An 18,427-nucleotide genomic window follows, 5' to 3' on the forward strand; every position below is an offset into this window, starting at 1 on the left:
AGTTCGACTAAAGGAAGTTTAGATTCGGGGTCCTTTTGAGAAAACGCTTTGCCAAAGTGTAGTGTGTGAACGAGTGTATTCTCGACAACAATAAACAACTCAAACGAAACTGGACTTTATTGAATACGAGTCGATTACAAAACAGTCAAGCAAACTAAAATAACATGAAAGCAAATTTCGACAAAACAAGCTACACACAAGAACTGGAAATCAACAAACTGAAATGCAGGGAAACTAAAGCGTTGGTTCTGCAACATACTCCTCCATCATCACATTTTGCTCTCGAAGTCTCATTGATGCGGACGTTTAGAGCTTTTGGTGAATTTTCAGAGTTTTTAGTTGGGAACCTCTTCTTCTGCTGCTGCTTCCTCTATTTATAGTGTTCTTTCTGCCCATGTTCTTGGCGGTTTTTCTTGGATGCACGATGGCTTCGTGGGTTTTGAAATTTGGCGCCATACCCCACGCTTAGCCGATGGTCTTCGCGCACGTGACTCTATTGCCACGTGGATGGTTCCGAGTCGTGGGCAACCGTTGCTATTCGTGGCATCGTGGGTGTACGCACGTGCTTGTAGTTGCTTGTTATTCGGTAACTGCCTCTTCCATTAAGATGATCGAGATTTCTTCATCTTCTGAGTGTGTCGAGTTATGGCTTTTACTAACTTGTCTTTGAGGGACATCGTGTGCTGAGTTGCCGGCTTCGCCAAACCCTTTCTGTCGAGAAACCACTTTTGCACCATGGTGTCGAGAATTGTAGTACTTGTAATTTTGGCTTAACACCCACATAATTTTATTCTCTCCCCTCCATATCCCCACAAAAAATCCTTCATAATTTCCTTGCTACATTTAACAATTTTAGGTTGTACTTAGAAGAAATACAGGTTGTATAGAGGTAGAGCTGAGAGCACACTTTTAATCAAACAAATTTAACCTCCAAAGGATAATGACCTTCTTCTCTAATTTGATTGCTTGTGCCTATTTTGACTGAATACCAGAGCCCACATATCCAGCCTTCACGGATTACCGCCCACTGGTATCCCCAAATAGATAAAAAGCAAAGACATAGTGTTAACACCAAAATTTACAGGTTTGGAAATTAAATATTAAGATATGGTGTATATGGATGCATGGTATATTTCAGTGTATTTTCTACTTTAATGCCAAATTATTATCCATTGCATATATTGGTCGAATTTTAGCTTACTGAGTCGAGATTATTGCAACATTTCCTTGGTCAAAATCATATACCAACTTGATTTCCAAGTCAAAATATGGCTTTGGTTTTGAGTTCCAAATTATATGTTGATGGCACCATTCTAATGCCAAAGTAATGCCATGTATATATATTTCTCGACCATAGGACTTCAACAAGGAGAAAATGCAAAAGTATTAAGTGGAAACTTTTGCTAGTATTTGACCAGTTTAATTTTAAACATGTTAATGGATGTGCACGAGATCAATTCAAAGGCACGTGGCCGATAGTAGTGGCAAATCTTAGTGGCAGCATAATGTGGCAGTTTCTCAACAAGATGGAATCATGTATGGAGCAGTTAGTGGAAGATATTAGTGATATTAAGTGGATGTTACAAGTTGGCTATTGAAGCGGAGTAGTGGAAAATGTGGCTGCAAGTTATTATATTTGTACTTATGCCAAGTGTATGGCTCTAGTATAGGGAGTTATTTTCTAAGATGTAATCTCTACCGTAGGATCTAGTAGCAGTTTCATTTCTTGCTCTATAAGTAGCAAATGTGATTGTAAAATTACTCAGACTCACACAACTACTCAAAACTCTCCATGGATGCCTCCAAGTTTCATGTGACATATGGCTACAAAGAGACTAAGAGTGTGCTGTGATTCTCACCTTTAATTTTCAATGCAATTTCATTTCCTTTGCCATTTTGATTTCCTTTTACTTTTTGTTCCCCTTTTTCCTTTCGATCCTCTACTCTTTTTTCCCTTTTGTTCATACCGTTCTTCACAAAAACCCAACTTTGACATTTAAAACGTCTTCACTAAAGAACCCAGAAAGGACTCCGAATCCGGTCCTTAAATTGCTTTTGGATTCTGTTTGTTTACCAAAAATCAGTGTAAACACATAGTTCTGCAATATTGAAGCAATGCATCCAATCTCCTTAGAAAATCAGTCTCCACAGCTACATGAGCCAACTTGCTCTTGAAAAAATTGACTTTCAAACCTGAAATTAGCTCAAAACACCAATGAATACCTTTTAAAGACAACATGTTTTCGACAACTGCGTCCCCTATAAACATTTTACCATTAGTGAACTGAAGCATCGAAATTTGAATGCTTCTATTCTTCCTCAATTTGAAAGGGGATTGTTAGAGATGGACAACTTTCCTATGAAAACCGTTTAGACCTTTACCTATTATTAAGAATAAAAAAGGAGCTAATTAATGGGCCTCCTTTCCTTAATCCCTTACCCACCCTAAATTCATCACACATGGTACCATTTACTAAGACGACATAGAAGTTGACTCCAAACAAGCTCTCGTCCATCCAATCCATTTATCAAATAAGTTCATTCTCACTACTAGAAAACACGGGATTTAGCGGCGGTTGAATAGCGGCGGTTTATTGAAACCGCCGCTAAATGTTTTACTTTGAGGCGGTTGGGCAACCGATGGGAAATGGAGTCGGTTGTTTTAACTTACTGGCGGTTGAAACCGTCAGAAAATTATTTATAGTTAAAAAAAAAAACTAAAAAAACTAAACCTATTATTTCAGATCCAAATCGCACCTCACTCCTCAACCTCACTCTTCACTCATTCATTCTCTCTCTGTTCATTCTCTCTCACTGTCCTCCACCACCGTTCTCCACCACCGTGCCCCGACACCGTTCTTCGCCACCGTTCTCCGCCGTCGCCGTTCTCCGCTCTTTGGCAATCGTCCCTCTCCCTCGGCACCATTGTTCTCCGCCACCTCCGATCTATTCGATCTCCGCCATCGTTCCCCACCGTCGCTGTTCTCCGCTCTTTGGCAAGGCGAGTTTTATTCAATCATCTTTGTTTTCTTCGATTGCAAATCTGAGATAACTCTTTACTTTGATTTCAAATCTGAAAATCATTGATCTCTTCACTTTGATTTCAAATCTGAAAATCTAGGGTTGTGTGTAGTCTGGTTTTAACGACTCTTAGCTATGCTGAGATGCATGGTCTATAGTTTTATAGGTTGATAGTTGTAGTGTTTATGGTTTTTGTAGGATGAATAAAGGTAATATATAGGGTTGAGTCTATACATGCTAATACTGAAATGTTGTAGTTCAAAGCCACATGTTAATTGCATTATAATTGTTGAATCAGTGTTGACTGTATTTTTCTCCAGTCAACACAATGACTATACAGATTTTTCTAATAATCATACAATATGATTGTAAATTAAGTATTATATTATCAATTACATAGGAAGCTAATGAGGATTAGTGAATGCTTTAGTGTTGTTAGTGGAATCTGGATTAGTTTTGACACACATAAGAGTAATTTTCATGCTTTCTTTGCTTCTGATACTTTCCTGACCTTCCTCTTCTATCTGAAGATTCTTGGTGTGATGGATAAATCATGGATTAAAAAGCCACGCAACACACTTGAGTATCATCGAGGATTAAATGGTTTTTTAGACTTTGCCTTTGAACACAGTTCTTCTGAGGGTACAACTTATGAGAGTGAGCCATATCATCAACAAAGTGACATGCATTGGTCAGATGATAACATCGAAGATCAATTATTCAGGCCTGGAGTACTTGTGGAATTTGATTGAGCTTAGAAATTGTTCTTGTTTCTCCATGTTGTTAGTTAGTAATTAACTTCTTTTTTTAAGTCAATATGCTGCTGTTTCTTTATGTTTTGAATCTATAAATGACATTTTGAGGATGATTAGAAGGTCCTTATACTATGGAGTCTGGCATGTTTGAGGATGAGTTTCAAAATGATGGTTCTTTTCTACACGATGAGTTTGAGGATGGTGAGAATTTTGAGGATACTGAGAATGAGACATCGGATGCAACTGATGATCCAAAACGACAAGGCTGGTTGGTCCAAATCAGAAGTATGACATTTAATTTTTTGCATTTCATTACAAAGTTTGTTCATGTATTAATTGATTCATTTTATATTAAACAGTTAACACTTTCATTTTTACAGATTTGAATGGAGAAGTGACAGAACGTCGTATGTGGGCTAAATACCAGCGATTTAATGGTTCTTCTAGTAATCCAATTGACCATAACCGTATTACTCAATTAGAAAATGAACTCAAACAAGAAAGACTTTTATCCAAAGCAAGGGATGAAAAATTGAGCAAAATAGAGATGTTACTTGCTCATGTTCTTTCGAATGCTTCAATTTCCATTCCACCGGATCTAGCCAATGGGCTAGATAACATTGTAAGCTATACTTGTCAATACATGTATTATGATAAATGCCTTTCATACTTTTCTTTGATGTGTTTACAATATTAATAAACTGCTCTTTTATATTTTTTGCAGCAACAATCTCCTAGTCATCACCAATCAAAGTAAAGAAAAGGTATAACATAGCTCTTTGTCGTGGCAATTAATAATGCTTATTCTATTGACTTGTGTCTGTAGGAGCAACCAGTAGATGCTTCTGTATAGTTCATCTGGATTCTCTTCCAAGTTTTGATTTGGTTTAACTAATATATAGGAAAAGTAAAATGAGTGTTGGTGTTTTTCATGAAAATGAATCTTCTCCCCTGCTTATTTTCTCTGACGAACAATGATCAGATCTGTGATCATTGCTATTCAGTTGTCCTTAGAGCTTTTGAATCTATTTAGATTAGAATGACATTCTGCTGAAGAAGTAACTGTTAATAGATTTTAGTAAAAATACGTTATTCTAATTATTTGAAACACTGAATCAAACATAGGCATAGTAATGTTAACCACACCAGTAGCTGCTTCTGTATAGTTCATCTAGATTCTCATCCAAGTTTTGAGAAACATAGAATATAGAATTTCTGTCCAATTCATTCTAGCACAGTTTAACACATTCTTCTATTTATGTTTGTAGAAACCTGGAGGAGCTGAGTTGCTGTCAAGATCACTTGTAGGAAATAAACATGGGGAATAAAACACAAACTCTGAGTGAACTTTGGTCTGTGTATAGATTCTGCTTCATGTTTAATTGTAGTCTTCAAGGGCAATGGATGAGACCATGTTGCTTGATATATTTGTTATGATGTGATCCTTTCCAGTTATCTTACATGATCACTTGTAGGTTTGCTGTGGATTGTTGAATTTAGTGCGTGTGAGCATGCCAATTGAATGCATCGAATCTTAGTTAGTTTTATTTGAGTAACTCATTAATGCTCAAAAATAACTATGAAGTAAACATGTGGATTTGGGATTAGAGCTTCCTTATTTGTAATATAAGATGATCCTACCAGTGGAGAATATTGTCCAACTACATGTTGCTTTTTTTTATTTGGTATTTTTTATCTTTGCTTTCCTTATTTGTAATATAAGATGTTCCTCTTGCAATTGTTCTATTGCAGGTTACAGGTTTTGGTTCTGAATATTGTGATCATGGTATGAATTTATCAAAAATTCTTAAAAGTAATATAATAAAATGAGTAGCTTGTCTTTACACTCTATTGTATATTCTTAAAAAGTAGTCATATTTTAAAATGCCTTCTATTTTTAATAATCTAAAAGAAATTTGATTTATAATTTAAAAAGCTATCAATTGTGGTGTCAAAATGAACTTCTATTGATTTATAATTTAGAATCAAACATGTAATATTTGCACCAACTATTTGTTATTACGTGAGAGTCAAAATTGATAGTATACAATTGGATAATGTATATATGTCCTTTTAGATGAAGAAGCTAGTAATAGATGAAATTAAGGACCAGTTAATAAGAAAGGATAATTAATAAGGAATCGCAAACAGAAGGAAATAGGGGAAAATGGTGCACTTGATCAATCATAGTCTGAACCCACCAACTGCCACTTCTTATATAAAAAAACATTTATTTTTCTCTTTATTCCCTTTTCTCCCTTTCAATATTCACATGCACACATGGTTTGCACAGTTAGAATAAGAAATTTTGGAAACTTGATTGCCATTTTTTCTATTGCTTAGATCACATCTAAGACACCTTTGGTTTCTTGAAAGTGAAAACTTTGGTTACTTGTGTCCAAACCTTTGTGAAAATGTTATTATGTATTTGGGATTGATAAATATATATCATATGTCTAGGAAATATGCTAGGGCACTAGATAAAAGTCATTATGCTTTTATTAAATAAAAGTCGAAAGTAGAAATTCCAAAAAAAAAATGATGAGGTTATCGCGGCGGTTTAAACCGACGCTATAAATGCAGAACAAGTTGCAGCGGTTTAAACCGCCAAAAAATTATGAGATAAAATGCTTTATTAACTCACGTCGGTTGCAACCGACGTTATGTTTTAGTTGATCCTTAGCGGCGGTTTAAACCGCCGCTAAAAATTTAGCGGCGGTTATTCCGACGGTTGCTAAAAAACGACGTTAAGGTGACTCGCGGCGCTAAAAACTGTGACGGTTGGACAACCGACGGGAGATTGTTTTTGCGGCGGTTTAAACCGCCGCTATATAAAATTCCAACCGCCGCGAAATAGTGCTTTTTGGTGTAGTGTCTCTTCAACATATAAAATAGAAACACCCACTTCACTATGTGGTATGCTTTCTCATAGTTCAGCTTTGAACGTTAGAGTTGGGAGCTTCTTGTGCTTAACCAACCAGAGAAATCGGTCTATAGTCACTCAAATTATGAGGTGAGTCAATGTTAGGTACTACTGAAATGAATGAGGCACTAGACCCTCTCATTCACACTTCATTGGAATGGAAATCATCAATGACCTTCATAACATCATTTTGGAGAAGGTGCAAGAATGAATTAATGAACATGAAGTTGAACCCTTCCGAACCTGAGCTCTTATCCCCTTCATAATTTCATACAACCTCTTTTATTTTATTCAGTTCAAAACAGGTTGCAAGAGAAGGATTATCATCACAAGGAATTCCTCCAAAATAGACCCATATAGCTTTGGCACTACAAGATATTTGCCATATACCAATGAAAGACAACCGTTAGTAAAGTACCCCTTAGTTCCCTTTTTCACAACAGTGAGGTCCTCAACCCACACCCCATCTATATTCATTCCTTCATAGAGTTTACCTTTTGTCTCCAATTTGCAGTAGAGTGGAAAAATATAGTATTCACATCGCCTTCCATAACCTACTTAATTTTAGATTTTGGTACATTAATTAGGGATTCATTCATCACTAGGACTTTCAATAAATAAGCACCAAGTTCTTTCATCAATCTGCTCTCCACCCGATTCAGATCCCATTCTTCAGAGTTTTTAATCTAGCCTATTCACCAAACACATCTTTATTTCACACCTTCATCAGTTTCATTTTTAACAAGCAAGTATTTATGCATTTATGCAAAATATTTATTAATGGGGAACATAACCCATTACAACAAGAATTGTTATATTGTTAATATATGTTTGACATTATATTCCCACACGACCATAATATAAAGCTAGTTGTCTATGTCCATGGTGGCGCTGTGTAAAACTATTGTCTCCATGGTCAAGCCAGGGCCAAATCCATGTAAAACACCCCACTTCAGTCCTCCACCAGTAGTGGCTTTCCCTTCCTCTGCGGACCTCTTTCTCATCTCATCCAACACGAAAATAACAGATGCACTCGACATGTTCCCATACTCACTCAAAACATGTTTTGTTGCCCTTAGCTTATCTGGATTCAACCCTAGTGTTACTTCAATTTGCCTCAAGATCGCAGGGCCACCCGGATGAGTTATCCAAAACAACGAGTTCCAATCAGTGATTCCAAGTGGGCGAAAGGCTTCTTCAATGTTTTTCGCTATGTTCTCTCCAATCAACAGGGGAACGTTTTCGTTGAGATGGAACGTGAGCCCCACCTCACGCAAGTGTCCTTCAATGGCACCTTCGGAGTTTGGCAAGATTGTCTCGCAGGCTAGTACAAGGTAAAACAATGGTCGTTCAATGCATGTGTCAGGGTTGGAACCAACGATCACAGCTGAAGCACCATCACCAAAGATTGCTTGTCCCACTAACGAGTCCAAGTGTGTCTCGGAGGGTCCACGAAATGCAACGGCTGTGATTTCAGTACAAACCACAAGCACACGAGCACCCGAGTTATTCTCAGCGAGATCTTTGGCTAAACGAAGCACTGTGCCTCCACCGTAACAACCTAGGTTGTATAACATGAATCTTTTTGTGGATGGTTTGAGGCCTAAGAGTTTGACAAGTTGATAATCAGCTCCGGGCATGTCTACGCCTGAGGTGGAGCAAAATATGAGATGAGTGATCTCTGACTTGGGCCTTCCCCATTCCTTGATGGCTTTAGATGCTGCTTTCTCTCCAAGCTTTGGTACCTCCTCCACCAACATGTCTTGGCGTGCATCCAAGGATGATTCCTTATAAGTTAGTATGTTAGGATGTTCTTGGAGGAATTCTTCAGTTAGATGTATATAACGTTTCCTTATCATCGAATTGTCACCTGTCGTTAAGGGCACGAAAAAAGTCATAGTCAATGTAACTAAAGAATTTCAAAACCAAATTACCTATGATTTGCTTCTATACATGTTGATACCTTATTCATGTATATAATTTTATCAAGTACTTTAGTAATTTTATCAGTGTTTAAAGATAAAAGATCTTAATCAAATGCGTGATTTTAATAATATGGGGCTTTGTGGTTTCGGTTGTAGGTTGTGTGGTTTTAAGGAAATGTCACGTGTGAAGAGGTTAAGGCTGTGATTATTTTCTTGGTGATGTTCGCTGGATTTATGGCCTTTTGTTAAATGTGGTGGGATTGGCTTGAAGGATAAGGCAGCTTTTGGTAGATGGTGGGAATGAAACTGTGTTTGTCATGTTTTAGGATGGAACAGAATATGGCAAAAAATTCCTGTAACAAAACACTTTAGTTTTGTATAGAACGGAAGAAAACGGAACGAAACACTCTTTTAAAAAATTTATGTGGAAAAAATGTCTATATTTTATATTTGAAATATTTTATATTTGAAATATTTTATATCCAAATATTTTAAATCACTTCTTAAAGTGAAACACACTTATTATATTTGTTGACAAACTTAAATAAATTTCAGCTTTTCAAAAAAATCACTTAAAATGAAGAGATCTAAAATGAAATCAATTATTTTTTCAAAAGTAAAATCATTTTTCTTAAGGAATGACAAAATAGCCAATTTGAGTGCGCGATTGTTTCAGCTTATTTTAAGAAAAATCATTTTTTCATTTAAAAAACATATTTATGTTTGTTTCAACTTTTCAAAAAATCATTATGTTAAAACAACCGAAAGATGATTAATTATTTGGAAAACTACTTTAGAGTGTGTCTATTTCAGCTTATTTTTTGAAAAAAACAGTTTTTTCAATTAAAAAGTCATTTTAATGTTTGTTTCAGCTTTTCAAAAAGTCATTTTATGTGAAGTTGTTGTTTCTGGGTGTTATGTGAGAAAATTGTAGTAAGACTTTGTATTTGACCGACTTGAGAGTGTGTACACTTTTTCCTTCACTATGATTTTTCCACTAGTTTTTCTTAGTAAGATTTTAATGAGACACATTTCTTAAATTAGGTCATCAAAAAGGGGTGTCTTGGTTGTCAGTTTCGGGTTGGCACTTTCCTTACACATGAGAGGGTTGTTCTCATGTACTATTGTTATCGTTCAATAATATATTCTTCTTTTAAAAAAAATATTATGTTAAAAAAACTGAAAGGATATTTTTTGGAAAATGTACTTAGAATGCGTTTTTTTTTTCAGTTTTTTTTTTTTTAGAAATATCACTTTTTCATTTATAAGTTTTTTTCAACTTTTCAAAAAATCATTATCTAAAAAAATTGAAAGCAGATTATTTGGAAAAGCTAATTTAGAGTGTGTTTGTTTCCCTTTTTTTTAGAAAATCATTTATTTTCATTTTGATGTTTGTTTCAGCTTTTTAAAAAAAATATTTAAAAAAAATTGAAAACAAATTATTTGAAAAAGTTACTTTAGAGTGCTTTTTTTTAGAAAAATCACTTTTTTCATTTTTATGTTTGCTTCTGCTTTTGAAATAATAATTATTTTACAAAAAAAATGAAAGTATTATTTGAAAAGCTAAAAATTTAGAGAGTTGGAAATTTCTAAGTTGTTGATTTGAAACAAACAATCTTAATGAGCTTATCAGGGTTATATATATAATTAAAATTATGATTCTGTTCTCATGACTTAAAGTTACCAAACACAACACAAAACATGACACCAACTCTGCTAATTTCTGAAAAGTAGGACATGAGATCATAGCGTGTATATAAAATAATAGTTAATCAATTTATTGAATGGTTTTGGGTTTTGGCCTCATTCTTTATCATGCTCATTGAAAAGTATATATACCATGTATTTAGTTTTGTTTCCTCAAGTGATAAATTATCAATTTCTTCCATGGTTTGACAAATAAGAAATATTAAGTTTAGAAAATTTAAGTGTTATAAAGGTATTTAGCCAATAAGAAGTGCCAGCTCAAATGTGTGAGTCGAAAAGATGTTATTTTATTCAAAAACCACAAAGAAGTGTCTGAATGTGTTATGTTGGTGTCCGACACTGCAACCCTGTCTGAGGTGTCGGTATTGCACGTCTTTGGTTTGTATAGTGAAATAAAGGCACAAGCTAAGCTCAGCCGAAGCTACTATAAGAACTCACTGTATGTATGTATATATATAATAGAAGCATAAAGGCATGCATATATATAATTTTTGTTTGAGCTTACAGATACGCTTCAACTTGGTCTTGAGTTGAGTCATGTGGTCGCTCTTGGTCACTTGAAAGAAGTAATCTGCAAAGTCAGCTTGGTAAATACAGTTGGATGGAGTTGCAGTGCCAATGGCTAGTATGGTGGCAGGGCCACGAGCTCTTTGCGCCTCTCTTATTTTCTCCAAGTATTCCATTTCGTTGAAGCTTATGAAATAGAAAATACACGTCTAAATATAATGCTAGCTATTTATAGAGTTAAATTGGCTCGCCATTTCTCATTGTATCCATATCCATCCACGCATATTAATTGGTTCAATCTTGTCAGCTTGACTTGTCTTTGAGCTGTACCTAAGAATCCGACTTTGGGCCCTTGACCGTCCCAAAATTTATTATACATGCATACTTTTGTTCACATGAAAAAACCACCAGCACGAAACTTTAACTGATATGAAAATAAAGCTAACTTTAAAATAAATAAATAAAGCTAGACATCTCCAGGAGATAATTAACATAAATCCCATTAGAACACTTCTAAACACACCAGCGGATTTGAACTCCATCCGAAAAATATTGAATACGTGAAATTCTTAACCTTTTCCTTTGACCTGCTCCAAGACTTGAATTTAACCTGCTCCAGAATACAATTCAGGTCAAGGTTCCCATCTCTAAACACCCTTTCATTCCTAGCCAACCAAAGACACCTCACCACCGCAACCCAAATTGACCACGCCCTTCTCCTTCTGTTTAGCGAACCACAAATCTGAAGATGGATGATCCGAGACTCAGTCTGGTGGTAGCCAGTTCTTGGGCAGGTTTGAAGTTCCGTGGTTGGGCTACCTTTGTTTTGAAAGAAAAATAGAAGGGTTTTCGGCTTGTACTAAAGGAGTGGAATAAAAATGTATTCGGGAATTTGAAGACTAGAAGGGAGGCAATAGTTCAACAGATTAATGAACTGGATTCACGGGAGGAGGAGGAGGGTTTATCAGAAGTAGATAGAAGTTTGCAGCGAGAATTAAATTCTGAATTCTGGCAAGTTCTCAGGTTGCATGAGTCTTTGCTCTATCAAAAGGCTCGGTTTCGTTGGATTTCTCATGATGACCAGAACTCGAGCTTCTTTCACTCCACAATAAATTGGAAGCGGCGATCTAACTCCTTGGTTGGCCTGCTCATTGATGGTCTGTGGGTAGAGGATCATGTGCTAGTTAAAGGGACAGTAAAATCCTTTTTTGAAGCAAAATTCAGATCTGTTCAGATACAACGCTCTACGCTGGATCGGGTTCAGTTTAGTACCGTCTCTGAAGCGGACAATGCCCAATTAACAGCTCCCTTTTCAGAGGCTGATATCAGGGGCGCAGTATGGGACTGTGGTGGTGATCGAAGTCCGGGACTGGATGGTTTCAATTTTAAATTCATTCAGGAGCATTGGGATATTATGAAAGGTGATTTCATCAGAGTAGTGAAGGAATTCTGGCGCCGGGGTGCTTGGCCTACAGGGAACAATGCTTCATTCATTGCCCTCATCCCCAAGGTGAGCTCCCCGCAATCTCTTAATGAATTCAGACCTATATCCCTCATTGGTTGTATTTATAAGGTCATCTCCAAACTACTAACTCGGCGGCTGAAATGTGTGATGGGGAAATTGATTGACGATCGACAATTTGCATTTATTGAGGGTCGATCCATGTTGGACAGCGTGGTTATTTTGAATAAGGTTGCTCATGAAGCTAAAATTCGTAAGCGTCCAACTCTTATTGTTAAAGTTGATTACGAGACGGCTTATGATTCAGTTGAATGATGTTTCCTACTGTATATGTTGGGGAGGATGAATTTCAGTGCTAAATGGATTAATTGGATCTGTGGCTGCCTTGAATCGGCTTCTGTATCAGTTCTGGTTAATGGTAGTCCGACTGGGGAATTCAAAATGGAACGCGGCCTCAGACAGGAGGATCCGTTGGCACCTTTTCTCTATTTAATTGTGGCAGAGGGGTTGAACAAGCTATTCATGAATGCAGTTAATTTGGGTTTATTCCATAGGTATAAGGTTGGTACTAGTGGGGATTGTGTTGTTTCAATGCTTCAATTTGCAGATGACACTATGTTTATTGGGGAAGCGTCTACAATAAATGCAGTGGTGCTTAAGGCGATTCTTCGCTGCTTCAAGTTGGCTTCAGGGCTTAAAGTCAACTTTTTTAAAAGCAAATTAGCATCTATAGCAGTTGATGATGGTATTGCGCAAAGGTTTGCAGCGGTTCTTAATTGCAGAAGTATGACAACGCCTTTCACTTACCTGGGAATACCTATTGGGGCTAGACCAGATTGCCACACAACATGGGATCCGGTGATTGCAAAATTCAGAAACATACTTTCGACTTGGCGAAGGAAAACAGTATCTTTTGGCGGGCGAATATGTCTTGTGCAGAGTGTTCTTTCTGCTTTGCCTCTGTTTTTCTTATCCTTTTTTAAAATACCATCTTGCGTTGAGAAACAATGCACCAGCCTCATGAGGAATTTCCTTTGGGGAGGGGGTGAGGAGAAGAGGAAAATTGTGCGGGTAAAGTGGTCTCAGGTTTGCTTACCTAAGGATTCGGGCGGATTGGGTATTAAAGATCTCACTTTGTTTAATAGAGCTCTTCTTGGCAAGTGGTTGTGGAGGTGGCGTTCAGAACCGCAGTCTCTTTGGTGTCGGGTGGTTAGAGCCAAATACATTAATGGTGCTTGTCCAAAGTCCTCACCGTGGTGGCGTGACATTCATGCGGCTTCTGGACTGGATAGTGTGAATTGGTTTAATGGAGAAATTTCAAAATCAGTAAAGTGTGGGGATGATACTGATTTTTGGCATGATGATTGGGTTGAGGGTGGCTGTTTGTGTGGCAATTTTTACCGGTTATATAACCTGTCAAGGTTGAAATGGAGTCGCGTCGTTAATTGTGGGTGGTGGGAGCATGGGAGTTGGCATTGGAACTTTTTGTGGAGGCGTCCTTTAGTTGGACGGGAATTGGTGTGGGAACAAGACTTGTTACGTGTGCTTGGGAGGGTCGTCTTGCTTGAAGGTGTCTCGGATAATTGGTTATGGCTACCAAGCACTGATGGAATTTATTCTGTTCATTCTGCTTATCTATTTTTGCAGGCACCAGATCAACCAATATCAGATGAAGCCTGTTCATCTGTTTGGCAGTCCCTTGCTCAATCAAATGTGAAAGGATTTGCTTGGCGAGTGCTGTTGGACCGCATAGCGAGCAAAGAAAATTTATTCAAGCGTGAAGTGATCCCATCCATGGCCGCTGCTTCTTGTGCGTTTTGTACCAATCATGTGGAATCAGGTTACCACCTCTTATTCTCTTACCCTTTCTCGCTGAGTGTTTGGCAATGATGCTTTCAATGGCTGGGCTGTTCCTTCTTTACTTCTACTTCTGTCCGGGATCATCTTTCTCAATTCAGATTTGGTGTTAATAAGTGATGACCCGGGATTTAAGGTTATTTTCCTAGTTTATTTGCATGCATTTTACTATAATATTTAAGATATTTTAGTCATTTTAGGACACTTTAGGCTTATTTCATGCATTTTAATATTTTTATTTAGTTTTAGTATTTTTCTACATTTTATATTATTTTTCTGGATTTTATTAGGATTTAAATTAGCTTTATATTCTATTTAATTATTATTAGGATTTATTTACTTTAATTTAGTATTAGATAATTTTATTTTAAGGTGTTATCTTATTTTTATCTCTTATCTATTTTTATTTGCTTTATTTTAGGAGAAGATAGAGAAAATTCTGAATTAAAATAGAATTCTGGAGGCTGGAATCATGCGATGCGCAAGTGCACGAGCTTACCATGCAACTGCGGCGGGATCGCGACACGTGGCAGATGAGGAAGAAAATGCACCAGATGCACGCGGGTGCACCGTGTTACGGTGTGCCAGACTACGCCAGATCATTTTCTGCATCAGATAAGACAAAATAGGCACAGAACACGAAAAAAACACTATAAAATCAGTTTTTAACCTATTTTTTGGGATCTTTTTCATCTTTCTTTTCTCCTAAACCAAATAAAAAACCTTTGGGAGACTTGGAGGCAATTTCTTGGTGGAGAGGAAGGCTAGGCCCTTGAGGGCCGGTGTCAGGGCCATGGAGGAGGTGACAGCTTCTCCGGACGTCCATGGCTCCGTTCTATTTTGGGTTTTGTTTTTCTCTTTACCTATTTTTGTGTTGACTCTCTTTTAGTATTTGGGATGACTTAATTTGATTTTCTCTCTTATTCAATATACAGTTATAAGTATGGATTTTCATTATTTGGTGTTTCTCTCTATGATTAATGCTTCAATTGGTTAATTGGTGTTCTAAAGAGTTTATATTAATTCATAAATAGATTGGGAAATTGATATGGGTTAATGTAGGCTTAGTTCATAAAAGGGGAAAAATTCCTATGTCTTAGGTTATTAATTCTCTTTGCGCGTTCATGTATCTTTTGCCAATATGATGATTTTTAGGATTTGCATGACAATTGAAAAGTTGGTGTGAGTTTAGTTAATGAGAGAAACCACTCTTACATCAGTCATCTTAAGAAAGACATGTCTTAGGTAGGGTTGAGGTTTTCTAGGTGACAATAGGAGACATTAACTCTTAGGTATGAATATCATGAGTTGGAAAAGAAGTCTAAACCGAGTGACTAGTCGGGATACTCGCCTCTCTAGGATATTGGAATGGGCGGGACATAAAGGATACTTATGCCCGCCCACATCGAGTAATCAGATGAACGAAAGACACCTTGGCGGGATTCATGGAAAAACATCGAATCCCGCCCTTCCTTTAGTCAGGCCCACACGTCAGCTGGAAGATTCCTTTAGATTTGTCTTATATGCATAAAGACTTGGGCCCCGGTTGTCAGGCCCAAGTACAGTAAAAGTCCACATCATGATCACTTCCTCTATAAAAGGAGAGGTCAACACCTTTTAAAAAGTACCTTTTGAACATTTAATGAGAATATTCCTTTTATGATATTTTTAGTACTCTGCTAGGGTTTACTTTCTGTCAGTCTTCTTCGTCAGATCTCCCTAGTACAGAACAGATATGACTATCTAGTAGGAACTATTGAAATTTCTTGAGTGACAGTAAGAGATTCTATCCGCTAGGTCATGAACTTCTTAGGTTAGGAACAGAGCTTGGGAATGTCTTATCGAGTAGGTATGTGCTATAATGCTCCTTTTATGATCACTAGGGCTTAAGGAATTAAGGCTAGGTTCTTAATTGGTAGATTCACTTAGCTAAGAAATTAGTGGGTGAATAGCTCTTATCGGCATCTTAAATGTTAATTTCATCTTATAAGAGTATATTGGTTGATAATAAGTAGTAAATCAAGTGAACTCATTTTCCAAATACACTTTCTTCTTTGTTTGCCTCCGTGAAACTTCTTTTATTGCTTTAAATATATTTTCTCTTTTATTTACATAAAATCACATTTTACTTGTTAAATCGATCATCCAACATCTAGCTAGTGAGATTAATACGTAGCAACACAATCCCTGTGGAGACGACAAAACCCGATACTATACTACGATTGAGTCTTGAAAGGGATTTGATAGTAGTAAGTGGAGGAAAACCTCTTCATTAAATATCCTTTCATCAAAATGGCGCCGTTGCCGGGGATTGTGTTTAGTTTATTTTCTATTTTTTCTGAATCTAATTGTTAGGATTTATTTTTTAATTTATTACTCTTGTGCGGGTGCTACTGATTGTTGTTTGCTAGTGCATGCAAGGTACAATCAAGCGAACACCATGGCTGAAACAAAAGAGGAGTTTGAAGCAAGAATCCGGGCTAAGTATGAAGTGGAGCTGCAATCTAAGATTGAAGCTATGAATGCCCAGGAGGAGTTCGAGAGAAAACTCCGAGTTAAACTTGAAGCAGAACATGCTGAAAAAAGGCGTGTTATATTGCAGTTGGAGAAAGAATTTTATGCTAATTGGAAGTGTATTCGTGAAAGTGGATCTCATGGACAAGAACACGAATGGATAGCCCAATCCAATGTCCTACGAGAAAAAGTATCGTGCATTCTGCGGACGCGAGCAGGTCATCAAAGTCATGATGAATCACATATTGGTCATGAATGTGTTTCCTTGGAGCAATGTGAGGAAGCACCAATTGAAGAAAATGAGAATTGCGAGTTAGTTGAAGAAAATATCTCTCATCAAGCCATTGAGGAAGAAGAGAAAGAATTTCCTTAAGAAGAACTCACAGTTTGTCAAGAACTAGAAAAAGACATGACAATGGGTGAAGCGAAAGAAGCATTGATTGACTCCGGACCAAAAGAATCCTTCAATGTGGATTTTGTGTATGGAGATGAATTGATGATGAATTCAGGTAAGCCTCAAAGTCTAAGCCTATATTTTAATGACCTAGGGATCAAAGGTGAATATGGCAAGGGAAAGAATCACTCATGGAAATACATTGATAAGAATTTCCTTAGCTTCCTTATTTTTAAGTTGATTTATTTGGCCATGATCTTTGAGAGTGAATGCATTGTGATGATAAATTTGTGTGATAATTTACATGATCTTAAGGATTTAATGCAATTTGCAATTAATCCCGGATAAATTTTTGAGTCCGCAGGAGTCTAACAAAGACTATAACATTGTGCTTCTTGGGAGACAACCCAAGGTTAAAAAATAACTTGAGTCTTTAATATTGTTATTTTTTTATGAATTTTTTAGTTTTAGTGTGTAGTAGAGTCTCATGCATTGCATAGGTTAGAGAGCTAAAAAATTGGTCAAGTCTAGAAAATTCTGGTAAAATAAGGATTTTTTGTGGCGCTTCTGCTCCACTCTATAGCAGCGAATATGGAAACCGCTGCATAAGCTCGGAAAAAAAGAGCTTGCTGGAATTTGCAGCGCCAGATATGGCGCAGTTGCGCCGTTAGTTGTCCAGCGCCAGTCTATTGCAGCAGTTCTTCTTATTCCGCTGCTTTAGGCCCTGTTAAAATAAAAATGTTTTTTTTTCCAGAAAATTAAAAAAAAAAAATCAAGAAAATTTAGAAAATTCCAAAAATATTTTTTAAAATACTTCCCTTTTAATTTGAGTTTCTATTTTATTTTGAGTCATATTATCTCATTGAATTATTTGAGTTGTATTGTGGTATTTTAATTTGTGTGCTCATTTTTGCAAGGATTAAGTGATTTACATGAATTAATATGAGCTGGAGGGCCCAGCTGATAGAGTCTTGCTGCTATCACTTTTTGCACTCATATTGAGTACAGGGAGTTTTACTGAACCACTCGTTTCTCATTTAATTGCATGATTATACATTTAGCATTTAGTTATTTAGTTGCACACACTAGTTTTGCACATGCTTTTACCCCGAGTTATCTGCCTTCGTATTTGACTACTCAAGTGGTTTCAATTCTTAATTTATGCCTTTTTTTTATGAAATTGTGATACACGTGTGCAGTTAATGTATTGAGACATGGCATGCTATTGAGCGAAGTGAGTGAATTTGGGGATTGAGGGGTGTTTTCAATGGATAGTGTTGATAGGAGTTCACTGGGGTTCATCTCTTTACCCCTAGTTTTTGCTGAGTGATCAGTGATCTCTGATGATTCCTGACTTGCTTG

At 36.8% G+C, this 18,427-nt stretch overlaps 1 protein-coding gene and 1 long non-coding RNA gene across 2 annotated transcripts; one reads left to right on the forward strand and one right to left on the reverse strand.

Annotated features, from left to right (window-relative positions):
- Nucleotides 1-4,281: 4,281 nt before the first annotated feature.
- On the forward strand, nt 4,282-5,248 carry LOC130739452 (uncharacterized). The gene is made up of 3 exons (XR_009019869.1): nt 4,282-4,398; nt 4,501-4,540; nt 5,045-5,248. It is a non-coding gene; the product is annotated as an uncharacterized LOC130739452 (long non-coding RNA).
- A 2,194-nt stretch (nt 5,249-7,442) lies between these two features.
- On the reverse strand, nt 7,443-11,152 carry LOC130739442 (chalcone synthase-like). The gene is made up of 2 exons (XM_057591736.1): nt 10,837-11,152; nt 7,443-8,569 (listed from the first exon to the last, which is right to left on the reverse strand). The coding sequence occupies exons 1-2, from the start codon at nt 11,012-11,014 to the stop codon at nt 7,566-7,568; spliced, it is 1,182 nt and encodes a 393-aa protein (XP_057447719.1). The 5' UTR covers nt 11,015-11,152; the 3' UTR covers nt 7,443-7,565.
- Between the last annotated feature and the right edge of the window lie 7,275 nt (nt 11,153-18,427).

This window comes from Lotus japonicus, chromosome 1 (assembly GCF_012489685.1).
Source record: "Lotus japonicus ecotype B-129 chromosome 1, LjGifu_v1.2".
Classification (NCBI taxonomy): domain Eukaryota; kingdom Viridiplantae; phylum Streptophyta; class Magnoliopsida; order Fabales; family Fabaceae; genus Lotus; species Lotus japonicus.